Below are 18,964 nucleotides of genomic sequence, written 5' to 3' on the forward strand. Positions count from 1 at the left end.
GAAACAGTGCAAGTGAGAGTCAGCGTGGTTCAGTGGTTAGAGTGCTTGACTAGGACCTGGGAGACAAGGGTTCAAATCTCCACTCGGCCATGAAGATCGATGGGTGACCAACATCCCTCTCAGCCTAACCTACCTCTCAGGGTCGTTGTGAGGGGTAAAGGAGGAGTGGCAGAACCACCTTGAGCTACTTGAAGAAAAGGCAGGATAGATATGCAATAAACAAGTAAGCAAACAAGCCATGTCTTGTGCCAGGGAAACTGTGGAATCCACTGCTGCAAGATCTTTACTTTTCAAAAATTCAACGCCTCTCAAACAGGGAGTCCTTAGACGCCAGAGCATTTTGGGGAAAGCCACGGGGAAATTCCACTGGTATGGCACCCATTAGAGGTGCACCCACAAAAGGGTTAAAACTTAAAAACCCACCACCAGAAATTGCAGTTGTGAATGCAGAAAGAACCACGGGGTCCACTCTCAGATGTGCAATCTCGGGCTTTTGCCAGTCTGTTGTGAACTACAACTCCCATCACCCACCACAGGCTAAAACTCCCAATTGCGCTGGCTGAGGCTGATGGGGAGTTGTAGTCCAAGGTGCCTGGAGGGTCCCATGCTCCCATAGACAGATTGACTACAGATTTCAGTATGTCTTGCTTCCACATGAAGCCAGCCCCGCCATTAGACAGAGCGAGGCAACTGCCTCAGGCGGCCGCTTTGGGGAAGTGTCATTTAAAACGCGGCAAATACTTAGGTAAAGGTAAAGGACCTCTGACAAGTCCAGTCGCATCTCGCTTTACAGGCCGAGGGAGCTGGCGTTTGTCCGCAGACAGTTTTTCCGGTTCATGTGGCCAAGCATGACTAAGCCGCTTCTGGCGAACCAGAGCAGCGCACGGAAACGCCGTTTACCTTCCTGCTGGAGCGGTACCTATTTATCTACTTACATAGGTGTGCTTTCGAACTGCTAGGTTGGCAGGAGCTGGGACAGAGCAACGGGAGCTCACCCCGTTGCGGGGATTTGAACCGCCGACCTTTCGACCGGCAAGCCCAAGCGGCACAGATAAACACACTTAAGACCGCATTGTAAAAATTACATGGGGGGAAAACTCTCCCAGAAGTCAGTTTCCAAGCCATAAGCCAAGAGAGGATGTAGAGAGAGGATGTACGTGCTCCTCAAAGGCTCCCGGTTGGCACACACCCGCCATTATTTGATCTGTTGGAGTGTTGAGCAGCATTGATCCTCCATCCCCAATAATAATAATAATAATCAATACATATAGACAGTCGGAGGGTGGAGTAAGGGGACATAATGGTCCCCTAGTGCAGCTTGCGCTGTATGTGACAGGAAATAGGGGTTTGTGGAGGCATCCCAGAAAAAAACACTCTTTGCCCAGAAAGCAAATCCCATCTATCCCTGACAAAGCAGGCACAAGATAATTTAATTTACTAAGAGTATTGTTGGCACAGAAATGGAAACAAGAAGAGTTACCGACGAAAGGAGAGCGGCAGACGAAATTAATGGACTACGCAGAATTAGGTAAGATAGAAGGATTCGAAACCTGCGGGACCAGAGATTCTCAGAAGACTGGAATAAATATGTGGACTATTTGAAAAGCAACTGTAAGCAACAGATGATGCTGGCAGGACTGCAAGAAGTTTTGTAAGGAGGAATAGATGAAATATTGTAAGGAAGGCTATGATGAGAGAGTCAATAGATAAGATAATTAAAAGCAATAGTGAAACTAAGGAATGTAACTGAAGTGAAAAAATTGGAAAATTTTCCGATGTGGTTGATGGAAGTCCAAAAAAAACTGTATAAGATGTGACCTAAGTTGAGTGACTGTTGAAAATGATATATTAAAAAATGAATAAAAAATATAACAACAACAACAACAACAACAATAATAATAATAATAATAATAATTTAATTTACTACTACTACTATTATTATTACTATTATTATTATTATTTACATCTTGCCCTTTTCCCAGTCACCCAAGGCAGCTTACACAAATTAAAACACAAAATAAAAAAAGCTAAAAACACATGAATGATAATAGCTTAAAAGTCTAATTGTATTAAAACATTTATTATTATTATTATTATTATTATTATTAACAGCAGTCTGCTGGGACAGCTCAGTTGGTACAGCATGAGACTCTTAATCTCAGGGCTGTGGGTCTGAGACCCACATTGGGCAAAAATGTCCCTGCATTGAAGCGGGCTGGACTAGATGACCCCCGTGGTCCCTTACATCCCGAGCAATTCTACGATTTACTAAATTTGTACACCATCCTCATCCAACGATCACAGGGAAGTTCACAACAAAACATACGAGGATGCGTGAGGCGGCGCCATGATTTCACTGACATGAAGGAAACACTAATATATTCCATTATGCAAATGAATTCAAAGCTGTTCCATGACTGATCAGCTAGAAGGGACATAATGATTTATAATTCAAATAACTGAGCCTTAGCATCAAATCGAGCTGAGATACTTCTAAATATGCAAGCCCGGAATGATTTCTAAAATAATGCAGAACAAGACAGCAATACAAAACGCTTGTTGCCTCTTGTTGCTTAAAATGCCCCCTATATATATATATTTTCTCTCTCTTTTGTCTAATCCTTTCTAAAACTGTAATTTAAAAAATAGTTACCGGGAAAAACCCTTACGCATTATAAAAGATAAGTTCCAGTTTTAAGGAACGTGCAGTGCTTGATTCTGAAGGAAAACTACATGCATATGAATGAATTTAGTGATCAGCAGGCATTTCAATTAAGCTAATTATTTTTAGCCTTTCAAATTAATCACAATTTAATGTGCCCTGGGTGTGGGAAATGGGGCCCCTGAATGTGGTCTCCAAAAAAACACAAGGCTTCCCAGAGAGTTATATATATTGAAAATCTAATCCTCAACCTACCACAGCGGCATAATCCTCATCAGACTGAGAAGGGATGAAGCAAAACAAATATACTAAAATTCAGATATTGGTCTTATTATGCCACCAGGAATGGAAGCTCCAGGTACAGGGGCAGTGTGAGAAACTCAAGCTATATAATCTAATCGGCCTACTTTGGGCCAGGCATCCCCAACCTTCGTCCCTCCAGATGTTTTGGACTACAACTCCCATGATCCCTAGCTAACAGGACCAGTGGTCAGGGATGATGGGAATTGTAGTCCAAAACATCTGGAGGGCCGAAGGTTGGGGATACTTGGTCTAGGCGCTGTTGGGTTGTTGCTTTTTTGCAATGTAATGCAATTTATTATTAATATTTCTACACCGCTTTGTCTTTTAAAGAACAAATCTCAAAGCGGTTTACAACACATTGAAACCATCCGGAACAAAACAAATCCAAGCTTCGAGGAAAATATTTCAGATCCCTTCTCTAGGTGACACACTTGGCCATGGGTATGCAAACTAAGGCCCAGGGGCCAGATCCGGCCCAATCGCCTTCTAAATCTGGCCCATGGATGGTCCAGGAATCAGCGTGTTTTTGCATGAGTAGAATGTGTGCTTTTATTTAAAATGCATCTCTGGGTTATTTGTGGGGTCTGCCTGGTGTTTTTGCATGAGTAGAATGTGTGCTTTTATTTAAAATGCCTCTCTGGGTTATTTGTGGGGTCTGCCTGGTGTTTTTGCATGAGTAGAATGTGTGCTTTTATTTAAAATTCATCTCTGGGTTATTTGTGGGGCATAGGAATTCATTCATTCCCCCCCCCCCACACACACAATATAGTCCGGCGCCCCACAAGGTCTGGGGGACAGTGGACTGGCCCCCTGCTGAAAAAGTTTGCTGACCCCTGCACTTGGCTTTCCCCAGTCACCAGCCTGGCATCCAGAAATCTCAGTGTGGTCGCAATGGGACCTGTGGTAGCCCCAAAACTCACCTGGCTGATGTCTAGCCCCGTACAGGGGCACCCTACCACCAAACAGGGACGCGGGTGGCTCTGTGGGTTAAACCACAGAGCCTAGGGCTTGCTGATCAGAAGGTCAGCGGTTCGAATCCCCGCCACGGGGTGAGCTCCCGTTGCTCAGTCCCTGCTCCTGCCCACCTAGCAGTTCGAAAGCACATCAAGTGCAAGTAGATAAATAGGTACCACTCCGGCGGGAAGGTAAACGGCGTTTCCGTGCGCTGCTCTGGTTCGCCAGAAGCGGCTTAGTCATGCTGGTCATATGACCCGGAAACTGTACGCCGGCTCCCTTGGCCAATAAAGCGAGATGAGCGCCGCAACCCCAGAGTCGGCCATGACTGGACCTAATGGTCAGGGGTCCCTTTACCACCAAACACCGGGCAAGAGGGGCAGGCAGGAGGGCGTAGCTGCTGCAAGGAGAGCGCGGAGACGGGCTTTCCCACCCAGCTCTCCAGCTGCGGGTCGTGTGCCCAGGTTGCAGGGCAAAGGATGCCCACCCATGAGTTGGGCACAACATCCGTACAAAGTTTTGGGGTGGTGTTAAGCATTGCTTCCGGTTTTGATTCAGATCAAGGCTGCATCAAGCTTCCAGGAAATGATTGATCGAGGGGGCAGAGCGATTGCCCTATTAACAAAGGTCGCAGCATTTGGGATTTATTCATTTTTAGTTCTCAAAAGGTGTGGCAGGAAGATTCAGCCACGGAGAAAAGTGGCATTTAATCATTTCAGTATAGTCTAGTATCAAAATGTTTTTGTTGTTTTTTTAATTTGCCAAAAATGGATCAATATCTTTTCAAAATGAGGGCAAGAACATCAAGGGATGATACTGTTGAGTTTGTATAGATATTTGAGGTACGTATGTAATAGGCTCACGTATCGTTTTCTTATAAAGCAGTTGCACTCTAGGTTGCAAATCAAGCACAGCTATCAATTGAAAAAGAAGTGTGAAGAAGTGTATCTGAAGAAGTGTGCATGCACACGAAAGCTCATACCAATAACAAACTTAGTTGGTCTCTAAGGTGCTACTGGAAGGAATTTTTTTATTGAAAAATGGGTGTGGCTGGAGTTAAAAAATCACCGTATTTTTCCGTCTATAAGATGCCCCCATGTATATGAAGCTCCCTATTTTGGGGGGCTCTGATTTAAGAAAATGGGGGGATATGGCATGTATAAAACGCCCCCAAATTTTGGACATTATTTTGGGGGGGGGGGACCTAGTCTTATACATGGAAAAATACAGTATTCTGAAAGTGTGGCCCAAAGGTGGGGTGGGGAAGCTGAGAACCATTGGTTTGGAGAGATGGCAAGGAAGAAGCAACAGGATAGAAGTTTATAAAATTATGTCTGGCATGAAGAAACTGGGCAGAGGAGAGTTTTTCCTCCCTCCCTGTTAACACTAGAACCTGAGGGCATGCAATGAAACGGAACGCTGGAAGATTCAGGGCAGAAGTCCTTTTTCACACGGCGCATGGTTAACCTATGGAACTCACTCACACTGGAGGCAGTGATGACCACCAATCTGGATGGCTTCCCATTACGGGCACCTGGTTGGCTGCTGTGAGAACAGAAGACTGGCTTGAACAAGCTGGGTCTTCTTATTCTGCAATTCTCTTTCATTGAGATTCTGGTGCTGCAATGGTTGGACTGGGGGCAGGCAGGTGTGGAGGACTCCCTGGTCCTGAATGGGGTAACTGTGCCCCTAAAGGACCAGGTGTGCAGCCTGGGAGTCATTTTGGACTCGATACGATATCTTTATTGTCATTGTCCCTTGCGGAACAATGAAATTGTCCATGGAGGCGCAGGTCAATTCTGTGTCCAGGGCAGCTGTTTACCAGCTCCATCTGGTTCGCAGGCTGAGACCCTACCTGCCCATAGACTGTCTCGCCAGAGTGGTACATGCTCTGGTTATCTCCCGCTTGGACTACTAGAATGTGCTCTACGTGGGGCTACCATTGAAGGTGACCCGGAAACTGCATTTAATCCCGAATGCAGCAGCTAGACTGGTGACTGGGAGCGGCCGCCAAGACCACATAACACCGGTCCTGAGAGATCTGCATTGGCTCCCAGTACATTTCCAAGCACAATTCAAAGTGTTGGTGCTGACCTTTAAAGCCCTAAATGGCCTCGGTCCAGTATACCTGAAGGAGCTTCTCCACCCCCCATCGTTCTGCCTGGACACTGAGGTCCAGCACCGAGGGCCTTCTGGCGGTTCCCTCATTGCGAGAAGTGAGGTTACAGGGAACTAGGCAGAGGGCCTTCTCGGTAGTGGTGCCCACCCTGTGGAAAGCCCACCCACCAGATGTCAAAGAGAAAAACAACTACAGTGGTACCTATGGTTACATACGCTTCAGGTTACATACGCTTCAGGTTACAGACTCCGCTAACCCAGAAATAGTACTTCAGGTTAAGAACTTTGCTTCAGGATGAGAACAGAAATCGTGCTCCAGCGGTGCAGTGGCAGCGGGAGGCCCCATTAGCTAAAGTGGTGCTTCAGGTTAAGAACAGTTTCAGGTTAAGAACGGACCTCCAGAACGAATTAAGTTCTTAACCCGAAGTACCACTGTACCAGATTTTTAGAAGACATCTGAAGGCAGCCCTGTTTAGGGAAGCTTTCAATGTTTAATAGGTTATTTTATTTTAATATTCCGTTGGAAGCCGCCGAGAGTGGCTGGAGAAACCCAGCCAGATGGGCAGGGTATAAATAATAAATTATTATTATATTATTATTATTATTCATGTGCTGCAAGGGGTCAGACTACATGGCCTTTGGGTACCCCTTCCAGCTCGACAACTCTATGCCTTTATGAAACTCTGCATGAGCTCGTCTACCCAGTATGCTCAGGTATAGCAGGGGCAGGGGGAAGGGCTGGGAGGAAGCGGCTCTCGAATCCGCCACCCTGGGGCACCTGGGCCCAGTGAGGCAGCAGTTAAGGGCCTGAGTCACGCACTTCCCTCCTGAACCTCCTCTCCCGGCAGCCCAAAGTGTTCCTGGCGGGCAGGAAACGGCCTCAATAATAGCAGGCAATAAAGGCGGCCAAGCCAGGCCAGGGTGAGCCCAAGAGAAAGAGCTGCCTGTTTGTGAGTCACGCTAGAGGGAACAGCCCTCTATTCAAAGCGAGAGCCAAGATGGAGCAGGACAAGGCGGCCCCAGGTGCGAGGAGGAGGAGGAGGAGGAGGAAAAAACCCCAAGGCCTTCCCCGCATCTAAGCAACAGGTAGCCAGAGCCAGGGGGCAATGTTATTCCTGCACGGCCCACCCCCAAAATTAAAAATACCCTGCATTATTGTTGACAGAGCAATGCAAAAGAACAGAAACAGAGGGAGACAGAGGTAGGTCTCTGCCCCAAGGAGTTCACACGCACTATTATTTCAGCAACAATTTCTCTGCAGAAGAAAACACTCTAATAAGTCAATTCTGGTCATTCCCGTCCTCAATCCAAGCTGAAATTCTAGAAAGACGAGAAACATGAAGAAACAGACTGGCTGGGAAAGACGCATATTATTTCAGTCTTGATGGCAGAAAGTGAGGAGGAATTAAAGAACCTTTTAATGAGGGTGAAAGAGGAGACAAAATTTGGTCTGAAGCTCAACATCAAAAAAGCTAAGATCATGGTCACTGGGCCCATCACCTCCTGGCAAATAGAAGGGGAAGAAATGGAGGCAGTGAGAAATTTTACTTTCTTGGGTTCTATGATCACTGCAGATGGTGACAGCAGCCACGAAATTAAAAGACGCCTGCTTCTTGGGAGAAAAGCAATGACAAACCTAGACAGCATCTTAAAAAGCAGAGACATCACCTTGCCAACAAAGGTCCGTATAGTCAAAAGCTATGGTTTTCCCAGTAGTGATGTATGGAAGTGAGAGCTGGACCATAAAGAAGGCTGATCGCCAAATAAATGATGCTTTTGAATTCTGGTTTCAGTCCCTTGGCGGCTCTAGCTGAAGAGGATCCCTGCGGAGGGGCTCCCTTGCCGAAATAATAATAATTATTATTTATTATTATTATTAAAGCAGAGACATCACCTTGCCAACAAAGGTCCTTATAGTTACAGCCATGGTTTTCCCAGTAGTGATGTATGGAAGTGAGAGCTGGACCATAAAGAAGGCTGATCGCCAAAGAATTGATGCTTTTGAATTCCGGTGCTGGAGGAGACTCTTGAGAGTCCCATGGACTGCAAGAAAATCAAACCTCTCCATTCTGAAGGAAATCAGCCCTGGGTGCTCACTGGAAGGACAGAGCCTTAAGCTGAGGCTCCAATACTTTGGCCACCTCATGAGAAGAGAAGACTCCCTGGAAAAGACCCTGATGTTGGGAAAGATGGAGGGCACAAGGAGAAGGGGACGACAGAGGACGAGATGGTTGGATAGTGTTCTCGAAGCTACCAGCATGAGTTTGACCAAACTGCGGGAGGCAGTGGAAGACAGGAGTGCCTGGTGTGCTCTGGTCCATGGGGTCACGAAGAGTCGGACACGACTAAACGACTAAACAACAACAACAACAAAGGGATGGAGACGTCATGTTGTCATAGGGGTGCCGTATCCCAAAATAAACGAAGGGAACAGGAACAGGAACATTGCCTCGGTGGGTGAAACTAAGGCGGCGTCCACAGCATACAGTTATAAAGCACCCAGCTTCTCCCAAAAGAAAATCAAAGAATTGTCAAGTTGGAAGGGACCCCACGGGTCATCTGGTCCAACCCGCTGCAAGGCAGGAATCTCCAGGATCCTGGGAATTGTAGTTGTGCGAGAGAACTGTGGTTGGTCAGCAGAGAAGACAGTGGAGGAGAAGAAAGGCGCAAAAGGGTCACAGCTACAGCACACATTTAAAGCTCCCTCCCCCCCCAAAAAAAACCCAATCCTGGGAGTTTCTTAAGGGCGCTGGGGATTGTAGTTTTGGGATGGGTGAGCTATAGTTCCCAGGACTAAGGGGAGACTACATGTTTTGAAACATGGGGTGTGGGTGTGCTCTGCGGGTCCACAGCACCAGGAATTCTTGCCCCCAAGACAGCACCTGGAATTCAGAGGTAGACTGCCTTGCAACAAGGAGGTTCAACGCGTAGCCAAGTGGTCAGCGTTAAAAGCAGCAAGACCGCTGTTGGCAGAAGCCATCTCCCTTTGATTTTAAATGTTTCCCAAAGGAGGACAGCCACACCTCAAATTTAAAGCCCTCTTATGCCACTTTAGGGACGCGGGTGGCGCTGTGGGTTAAACCACAGAGCCTAGGACTTGCCGATCAGAAGGTTGGCGGTTCGAATCCCCGCGACAGGGTGAGCTCCCGTTGCTCGGTCCCTGCTCCTGCCAACCTAGCAGTTCGAAAGCACACCAGTGCAAGTAGATTAATAGGTACCGCTCCGGCGGGAAGGTAAACGGCATTTCCGTGTGCTGCTCTGGTTCGCCAGAAGCGGCTTAGTCATGCTGGCCACATGACCCGGAAGCTGTACGCCGGCTCCCTCAGCCAGTAAAGAGAGATGAGCACCGTAACCCCAGAGTCAGTCACGACTGGACCTAATGGTCAGGGGTCCCTTTACCTTTACCTTTATGCCCATAGCTGTCAACTTACAGATTTGAAAATAAGGGACCAGCAGCCTCGAAAATAAGGGATCAGCAGCCAAAATAAGGGATTTTCCACGCACAAGTATGTTCAACTTCTGAGCCCCTCTGAGCCAAAGGCAGAAAGCCCAGCCAGCAGCCAAACGAAGCCTCATCAATAAGGGACAGCAGCTGGACATGGCACTGGGATAAGGGACTGTCCCGCCAAATAAGGGACGCTTGACAGCTATGTTTATGCCACTTTAGGTGTCATGAATAATCCTGGGAACTGTAGTTTCAGGGTGCTGGGAGTTGTAGCTCTGCAAGGTCATCACATACGGATCCTAGGATTCTCCACGACGGTTTAATGCAGGGTAAGAGTGCTTTAAATGGATAGTAGGGATGCGGCCCTCCCAAATGATATACGGGGAAGCAGGATTCGAATTCGCTTCCCGCACGTTCAGGGCTCAAACAGATGTGAAGTGGGCACACGTCGATGGCAGCTCCCTGGCTGTTCCTCCCGAGTCCCACAGCCAATCATCTCTGTTGGGAGATCAGAGCTCTGCACATGCTCCTCAGCCTGTTGGGCACCCCCTGAATAAGCCTGCCTCATTCAAGTGTGTGTGGGAGGATGCTGCCGAGGGCAAAAAACAGTTTGTAAACCTCTTCCTGCCCCTCGCTATTTCCCCAAAGCCTAGCCCTCCAAAATTCTGCACATGCTCAAAAGTGCCATCTTCTGCATTGCCACTTTGCTTGCTTCAAAGCAAGGATCAGCACTGAAGAACATAGGGACTAGCTTTTGCCCGGGTGAACCTGCCCTGGTGTTAAGATGAGCTTCTAAAGCCCTCCTTCCTGCCCCGTCTCCGCTGGAGTTATGATTGACAGATGCTGGCGACAGGGCCTTTTTGGTGGTGGCTCACATTTACAGAATGCCTTGCCTCCCTAAAATAGAGATTGCAGAGATGGACCACGCAGAGAATGAACTAAGGAAGTTTAGTTGTCTGCGGGGCTTAGACGAGCCCAGAATGTGGCAGCGGAGACAAGATCCAGCTTCCCAAGAACCTCAGCCTCAATTCAAGCAAACAAGAAGCAGGTTTCTAGTCCTCATAGAAAGCTGATAGACATTGCAAAAGCCAGGAAGGTGGTTGAGCAAGTTTTAGTAGTAGCAGGAGGTGCCTTCTGCTCTCCCCATGACAACTACAATCAGAATTGAATGAACAAGAAAAAGGGAAGTTAACATGCAAAATAGAAAAGATTATGCAAATTGGCTCTCAATCTGCATAACCCAGAGTTCAGATTGCCTAAGGGCGGAACTTTGATATTACTGATTTGAGATGGGGTGTTTTTAAGCATGGAATACAGCCCAGTGTTAGGGAATGAAGTTTACGGAGCAAAAAGACCAGAATGGACATTAAGAACGTAGAAGAGCTTGCAGGACCCAAGCAAATCTCCACTCCCTCTAGTTTCTAGAAACTGGTGCAGGGAGTTCCACAGATTAGCAGCTGCAAATCTGCAGTTTGGGATGGCAGAAGGCTCTGTGTGACTCGGAGAAGGAGGCTTCCCTGTCTCTTAATGCCCGGCTTGACTTAACTCTCCCTGGCAAGGATGCTTCCAAGTTTCCTCCAGCCCGGGCCTAAAGGATGTGGACAAGGGACGCTCCCATCCTGGAGACATCCCAAAGATTATCGCTCGGCCTCTCGGAACCAGGGACACTTCCCTTTCCTGCTCAGAGGGGAGAGAGGCAGCCAGCGTCTTGGCTGCTGTTTCCGCTCCTTTGCTGAAACACAAAATACTTGTATATATAGCACGAGGGGCCCTGGACCAGCTGGGAGAGGACGGGAAAAGAGTCCAGGCAGTGCAGTGGCCGGCGGTGGCGCGAGCCACAACATCGCCACACCACCCATCTCTCAGCCACAGATGCGGTACGTGGCCTTAGGAAAAACCGCTTTTCTCGGTTTGAGTCTCACGCCCCCTTCGCTTCTGGAACGATAGCCCGCCTGACCCTATCTTGCAAGACCGTTGCAAAGATTATCAGACCGTTTATGCAAAGCGGGACTCAAAAAGAGCTATGTAAATATTACGGCTGCGACGAAAGGGAACTGCGACAGAATGTTGCAGTGCTGAGTTACTGCAGGATTCCAGCGACTCCATCGCTTGCTCCCTTCCTCTCAGTTTGAGGTGTTGTCCCTCTTTTGGGTGGTTCCCCCTGCAAGAAAAAGATTGCTCAAACCCCAGGGGTTCCCCCAAATTTGCAGGTGTCAGCCTCGTACGAATGGAACGGTGGTGCTCTTTCGGCCTAGGAAACTAGTGGTACTTACCCCCTGAAGATTAGAAATTTGTATTTTACATTTATTTATGTAATGAGTTTGCTAGGATTCCCCACACAGCTCAGAACTAACTTCCGCCTCATCCGGCCTTGAGAGCATGCAAAACAAGAGTGCCTCTGAGCATGCGTTAAGGTCCCTCTCACCTACGTCAGAGAGACCTATCACCAATCTCTGCCTGTCTGAATTTTGAAAGAGGGCCTGTCAGGCACGGCCTTAAGCCCCAGCACCTCTCATTTTAAAAACTGGGCTAGATCCTGGCCACATGCATTTAAAGCACTGTGATGCCAGTTTAAACAGTTTGCCCCCAAAGGATCCTGGGAAGTGTAGTTTGTTAAAGGAGCTGAAATGGGTCAGGAGTTCGCAGAGCTACAATTCACAGAGCAGTCTATCGATAATTCCCTCTGCTCAGGTAACTCTGAAGACTTCAGCTCTGTGAATATGGGTGATCTAACAACTCTCAGCAGCCTTAAACTACAACTCCCAGGATTCTCTGGGGGAAGCCAGGGCTGTTTAAAACGGTATATCAGGGCGCTTTAAATGTATGGTGTGAACATGGCTTCAGTGGGAGTCTGGCCAGGCAGGAGGGCTGGCAAAAGAAGGGTTAAGAAGCGAATGGGACTTCAAACAGCTCTGCCAGATGGGAATTGTAGTCCAAAACATCTGGAAGGTACCGTATTTGTGTGTGGACAGGGGGAGGCTGCCTCAATATACCGTATTTTTTGCTCTATAAGACTCACTTTTTCCCTCCTAAAAAGTAAGGGGAAATGTGTGTGCGTCTTATGGAGCGAATGCAGGCTGCGCAGCTATCCCAGAAGCCAGAACAGCAAGAGGAATTGCTGCTTTCACTGCGCAGCGATCCCTCTTGCTGTTCTGGCTCCTGAGATTCAGAATATTTTTTTTCTTGTTTTCCTCCTCCAAAAACTAGGTGCGTCTTGTGGTCTGGTGCGTCTTATAGAGCGAAAAATACAGTATGCCACGCAAACAAAACTTCCAACGCAATCTGGAGCAAGACACACGTTGACCATCAATTGGTTCTTATCTTCCCCTCCCCACAGCTCAGGGCAGCAGAAATATAGGCCTTCCTCCGTTTTCTACCTACAACAACCCTGCGAAGTAGGTCAGGCCAGGAGAGGGTGACTGCCCTGAAATTCAGCTGGTGGCATTCAGGTCCAGTCAAGGACTCCCAACTGGGTTTCCCCCAAAGGCTGCCAACTTCATTTTATTTCTTTATTATTGGATCGATATCTCGCTTTTTCTCCAGAGAGCTCAAGGTGGCCTAGATGCTTCTCCTCCTTTCCATTTTATCCTCCCATCGACCCTGCGAAGTAGATTAGGCTGCTAGAAAGTCATCCGGTGGGCTTCAGGGCTGAGAGAAAATTTCTTTTAGACTTGATTATTGTAACTCTCTACATGGGGCTGCCCTTGAGACTGACCCAGAAACTCCAGTGGGTGCAGAATGCCGCAGTGAGACTCTTTATGGGGTTCACCCGGTGCTATACCAGCTGCACTGGCTCCTGGTGGAGTACAGGATCAGGTTCAAGGTGCTGGTTTTAACCTTTAAAGACCTATACAGCCTAGGACCCTCGTACTTACGGGACCGCCTCTCCTGGTATGTCCCACGGAGGACCTTACGGTCTTCAAACAAAAACATCCTGAAGGTCCCAGGCCACAGAGAGGTTAGGCTGGCCTCAACCAGAGTTAGGGCTTTATCGGTTGCGGCCCCGATCTGGTGGAATGCTCTGCCACAAGAGACTAGGGCCCTGCGGGACTTGACATCTTTCCGCAGGGCCTGCAAGACAGAGCTGTTCCACCAGGCCTTTGGCCAAGGAGCAGTTTGACCCCTTCCCTTGGTAATCCTCACAGAACTCTAGCCCAATAGTTGCCATTAATTTGATTTTGAATTGATTTTAGAATGAATTGGTTTTAGAATGCTGTGTTACTTTATCGTTGTTAGCCACTCTTCGGCTGGGGAGGGCGGGATATAAATAAAATTTTGTTATATTATTATTATTCTTTTACTCGGCCTGCCCTTGCCAAACAGCTTGATAGACAGACATTAGTGTATGAGGCAGGGGGAAGCCGGTGACCCCCCCCTCAAAAAAAGTCAGCATGGCCAGTCATGATGGGAGTCCAATGCCACCTGCAGTGTTTTCTCCTGCTCTGGAGGGTAGGACTCGAACCCATGGCTTCAAGTTACAAGAAAGGAGATTCCGACTAAACACCAGGAAGAACTTTCTGACAGTAAGAGTCTCCCTCGGGAGGTTGTGGACTCTCCTTCCTTGGAAGTTTCTAAGCAGAGGTTGGACGGCCATCTGTCATGGCTGCTTTAGCCCAGATTCCTGGGGGTTGGTCTGGATGACCCTCGGGGTCCCGTCCTCTCTACGGTTCTACAATTCTAATGCCAACTCTTGTTCCCGAAAGACCTTTGCGGGGACAAACTAAGTGTGTCTGTGCACAAGGCCTCCAACGTCGTACACATACAAACAGCAATGTTTACCTACAGATAAACACACAGTTGGATATGAACCGTACACAAACAGCCTCCAATATACACAAAGGGCTGGGCAGACACACACAATAAAACACACACACAAATCACCACACCGGCGATGCCGTGTGAGTAATGAAATCAGAGCACCCACACTGAGGTCCTTCAGATGTGAGGCTTACTTTTTATTCATCTTACGCAGCACATCTGCCTTTGAAGAGTAAATGCACTTTTTAAAAAAAAACAACGCCTCCCGAAGGTCTCTGCCCCAAGGAGCCTGCAATTTATTTTGCTGCTAAAGAATACGAAAGAGAGGGAAGCATGACCAGAAGGGTCACAGTCAAAATGCATAAAGCGCATGGCTTACCCCATGGAACCCTGGAAACTGTAGTTTGCCGGAATTGCAGAGCTACGGTTCACAGGATTCTTGTGGAAGCCATGCAATTTCAGTGTGTCTCCGGTTGTGGGTTGGGAAGGGCAGCAAAACTGGTGCCCCCCCCCCATACAAGCTCCACCTTGGCACTTTATAGCTTCTGCCCCCCCCCCCCCGGTGCCCTGCAGCCGGGCTGGCTCTCTGCCAGTTGGACCAAGGCGCACCAATGGCTTCTAAGGCTGTGCTCGGAATGGAAATGAAAGGGAGGAGCGGCTACCGGTCAACTGGCCACTCCCTGGAGTGGCCAGTTTAGCCTCCATGTTTAGCCTGGAGAAGAGGAGGTTAAGGGGTGATATGATAGCCATGTTCAAATATATAAAAGGATGTCACATAGAGGAGGGAGAAAGGTTGTTTCCTGCTGCTCCAGAGAAGCGGACACGGAGCAATGGATCCAAACTACAAGAAAGAAGATTCCACCTAAACATTAGGAAGAACTTCCTGACAGTAAGAGCTGTTCGACAGTGGAATTTGCTGCCAAGGAGTGTGGTGGAGTCTCCTTCTTTGGAGGTCTTTAAGCAGAGGCTTGACAACCATATGTCAGGAGTGCTCTGATGGTGTTTCCTGCTTGGCAGGGGGTTGGACTCGATGGCCCTTGTGGTCTCTTCCAACTCTAGGATTCTATGATTCTATGGCCACTGGCACTTGGCTGAGCTGGCCAGAGCCCAAGGCCAGGCAGAAACTGCTCACAGACCGAGAGGGGAGGGCCGCCCCATAAGTGGCAAGGCTTCCCCCTAGTCTTCAGAAGGCGCAGAAAGAAATCTCGCGAGACTTCATCCAGTCTCACGAGACTTTGCCACAGGCTTGGTGGTGACGATGTTCTGTGGCACCTGTATCAAAGCAGGGATGGATTAACAGTGGTACCTCGGGTTAAGAACTTGATTCGTTCCAGAGGTCCGTTCTTAACCTGAAACTGTTCTTAACCTGAGGTACCACTTTAGCTAATGGGGCCTCCCGCTGCTGCCGCGCCACAATTTCTGTTCTCATCCTGAAGCAAAGTTCTTCACACGAGGTACTATTTCTGGGTTAACGGAGTCTGTAACCTGAAGCGTCTGTAACCCGAGGTACCACTGTATTTATTTTTTTCAAAGTGGAGGCAGCTCCCACCCAGCAAACTGGCTTCGACTAGCGCCAGGAGAATGTGCAGCGAGGGAGGAACTGCAAACAGATTCCATGGCATGTACCACGCTTCCCTTTTGATGCCAAAGTACCACGTAATTCTTACCACGCTTCAGTGCTCACCGACCGGAGAGGGAAAAAAAGTCCCCACACCCTGCTCACTGCCTTTTCTACCAGCACAAAACTTCAGGAACGGAAGGCAGATCCACATTCGCGGCCGAAAACTGCAGTAGCTAACCTGGCGTTCTTTCAGTTTTTTTAAAATATTTGTTACGCTATAATAAGCAAAGCAGTCCATTATCTTGCATACATGACCCAACAAGGGAACACGTGGATAACGCGTTATCCAAAATATTGCCTTAGACCACTGAGGTAGAATCACAGAATTGTGGAATCGGAAGGGATCACGAGGGTCATCTAGTCCAACCCCCTGAATTGCAGGAATCTTTCACCCAACATGGGGCTAGAACCCCCAACCCTGAACTCAAGCCTTCTCTACCGACTGAGCTGCGCACAGCCTTTGACCAAATACAAAACCTAAAGCAACCCAAAGCATCCACGCAGCCGCGATAGGCTCGCCTCTCCAGTTAATCCGGAGTTACTAACCCGGAGTAAAGATAAAACAACAACAAAGGCACGAGTTACGCATCCACGAGCCAAACCCCAGGCTTTAGAGACTTCCCCCGACGGAGGTCTCTTGCTCTCCCCCTACAACAGCCCCATGGCGAACCCCCTGCCCCCCCCCTCGCCTTGCGCACCTTCTGATCCACAATGGAGCACGCCAGTTGCTTGACGTGGGCGAGATCGGAAGATGCGGGTAGCAGGACGAACTCGCGGGTCAGCCCGATCTGGATCTGGAAGGAGACGCCGTGGCAAGGCGAGGCGCCGGCCAGGGCGCACGACGGAGCCGGCGCCGGCTCGGGGGCTGTTGCTGCTCCCGCTGCCGGGGACATTGGGGCTGGAGAGCAGGACGAGGAGCGGCCGGGAGGAGAGGCCATCGTGGTGGTGGTGGCGTCGGGGCGGCGGTCGCCGGAGTCTCCCCGCCACCTCCCACCCCGCAAAACGGGGAGGGTTTCACATGGATGGAGGCTGGAGCGCCCGCTTGCCTGCCCGACGGTGCGCCTTGGTGCGCTCTGCGCGCGCGTCTCCAAAGGCCACCGGCGAAACCGTGCGCTCCTGATGCGCCAACAAACTTTTCTCTCCCTCTCTCGCTTTTCTTTCCCCTCGCCTTCCCCCCCCCTCCGCCCCGAGAAGGAAGTGCCTTGAGTGACAAGGCGCGGCGCCAATGGCGGGCGGCGGCGATGAAGTCACGACACCCCGCCCCGCCGCTCCGGAGTGGATCCGGAACGGCTGGCGAGGCACCGGGGAGCGTGCCGGGAGGAAGGAGGCGAGATGCGGCGCTGGCAAGCGAAACGGGGGCTCAGCGCGCACTGCGGGGCAGGGAGGGGGGGGGTGTCCGGAAAAACCAGCCTTGGGCGCATGGAAGAAAGAGTGCCCCTGAGCGCGTGCAGAGTGCATGTCGGCCGTCTCTTAATCAACTCATTCGGGGGGGAAAGATTTGGTTTGCAGGTTAGTTTGAACCCCTGGCTCGCCTCTCTTTAAAAGGCGACTAGCTGCTGCCTTTATTTTGTCCGCCGTTTAAGAAGTTGGAGAGAAAAGATGACGGTCTCTGCCCCGCAGGTGTTGCAGATCCTTCCAGTTTGCATTGCAGTGCGCTGGTGGGGAATCGGGGCTGGAGGCAGACCCTCTGTGCTCCTAGTTGGTTTCCAGGAAGATCCGGACTCCTCTCTCCAGGATTCGGGAAAGGCTGAGCGGAGTCTCTGCCCCGTAGCCATTACAAACCTCTCCAGCTGTGGCTAAGGGCGTGGAAGCCTCTTCCTGTCTTTCGACACCGTGCCAGCAGGTGTCAAACCTAATTGGGAGACGACGACAGCAGGGATGAGGAAAATCCCAAAATTCCCTCGCTGCTGGAGACGACTCCCCGGAGGCTGCCCTGTTTTCTTCGCCGGCTACACTCATTCCATCAGCACGTCGTGCAAGAGCGCTCCCTGCTGGCAATCCCCGGCCTCCAGCCTCTTCTGCTTCGGTTCTTTATGCCAAAACCCAACCCTCGTGGGAAGGCGGGGATTTAAAAAACAACAAGAGAACCTCTGAGCCTGAACAAAGTGCTCACTTTTCACCTGAGTTAACCTCACCTGGTCCCCACCCAGCGAGGAATTTCCAGGTAGATTTTCACTACGCCAATCTGCATAATGACAGGGCCTCAGAACAAGGTAGAGGCTGCCTTAGAGAAAGAAGTCGCAGAGGACTAGAAGCTTGTTGCGCTTGCAGTTTGCAGGGGGGAAAGTATTATTATTCGACCTGGATGGCAGGTTGAGAGGAGTTCCCTACCAGGACAGACTTTGCTCGTGTGCTCAAGACATCGATTCTATAAAACATATTTTGCAGCACTGTGCGAAATATGAGCAAGCCACGGCTGAACTGATACTACCCTTGCTGGTACCTTTCCCGGAAAAATCAGAGGCTCACCATGTCAGGTTCCTATTGGAAGACCGGACAAACGCTAGAACATTAGCAGTGGCAAAGTTTTTATCGGTGTTTGCAAGAACCAATGATCCCTATATTCTGAACAAAATGCTTGTTTAACCTGGAGGTAGGCTGTATGAATTGTGTATTGCTTTGTAATGATTTGTTGGGTCTCTGGACCGTAATAAAGATTGTTGTATTATTATTATTATTATTATTTTAATGTACAATGCTGCCACCAAATTAACCAGAGGTACTTTTGCAGTCAAGATTTTCTCTCTCTCTCTCTCTCTCTCTCTCTCTTAAATGCACTCATTCTGCACCGGGATGGAGAGCCTGTGATGGTCTGGTGCTCAGGTTTAATCCTGCCATCTCCAGGTACGACTGGAAGAGACCACCTTCCCAAAACCCTTGAGAGCTGCTGCCAATCATGTAGACAATACTGAGAAAGATGGTCCACGATTAATAATAATAATAATAATTTATTATTTATACCCCACCCATCTGGCTGGGTTTCCCCAGCCACTCTGGGCGGCTCCCAAAAAAATATTAAAATAGTGTAATACATCAAACATTAAAAGCTTCCCTAAACAGGGCTGCCTTCAGATGTCTTCTAAAAGTTTGATAGTTATTTTTC

The 18,964-nt window shown here is 49.0% G+C and overlaps 2 protein-coding genes across 3 annotated transcripts in view; both read right to left on the reverse strand.

Annotated features, from left to right (window-relative positions):
• The window catches only part of PRKD2 (protein kinase D2), a 60,161-nt gene extending 43,136 nt beyond the window's left edge, over positions 1-17,025 (reverse strand). Inside the window, exon 1 of one of the 2 annotated variants that reach the window (XM_081018672.1) lies at positions 16,560-17,025. In XM_081018672.1, the coding sequence (XP_080874798.1) occupies positions 16,560-16,799 (240 nt within the window). In that variant the 5' untranslated portion in view covers positions 16,800-17,025. Of the gene's footprint in view, positions 1-11,911; positions 12,068-16,559 lie in introns of those variants that run through there. The other variant, XM_081018673.1, reaches the window with a different exon arrangement.
• The window catches only part of STRN4 (striatin 4), a gene marked incomplete at its 5' end in the record, with an annotated part of 188,023 nt that overhangs the window by 121,806 nt on the left and 47,253 nt on the right, over positions 1-18,964 (reverse strand). The gene's annotated exons all lie outside the window — the stretch shown is intronic.

Source organism: Podarcis pityusensis (genome assembly GCF_964106645.2).
Source record: "Podarcis pityusensis genome assembly, chromosome: 8".
Taxonomy (NCBI): Eukaryota; Metazoa; Chordata; class Lepidosauria; order Squamata; family Lacertidae; genus Podarcis; species Podarcis pityusensis.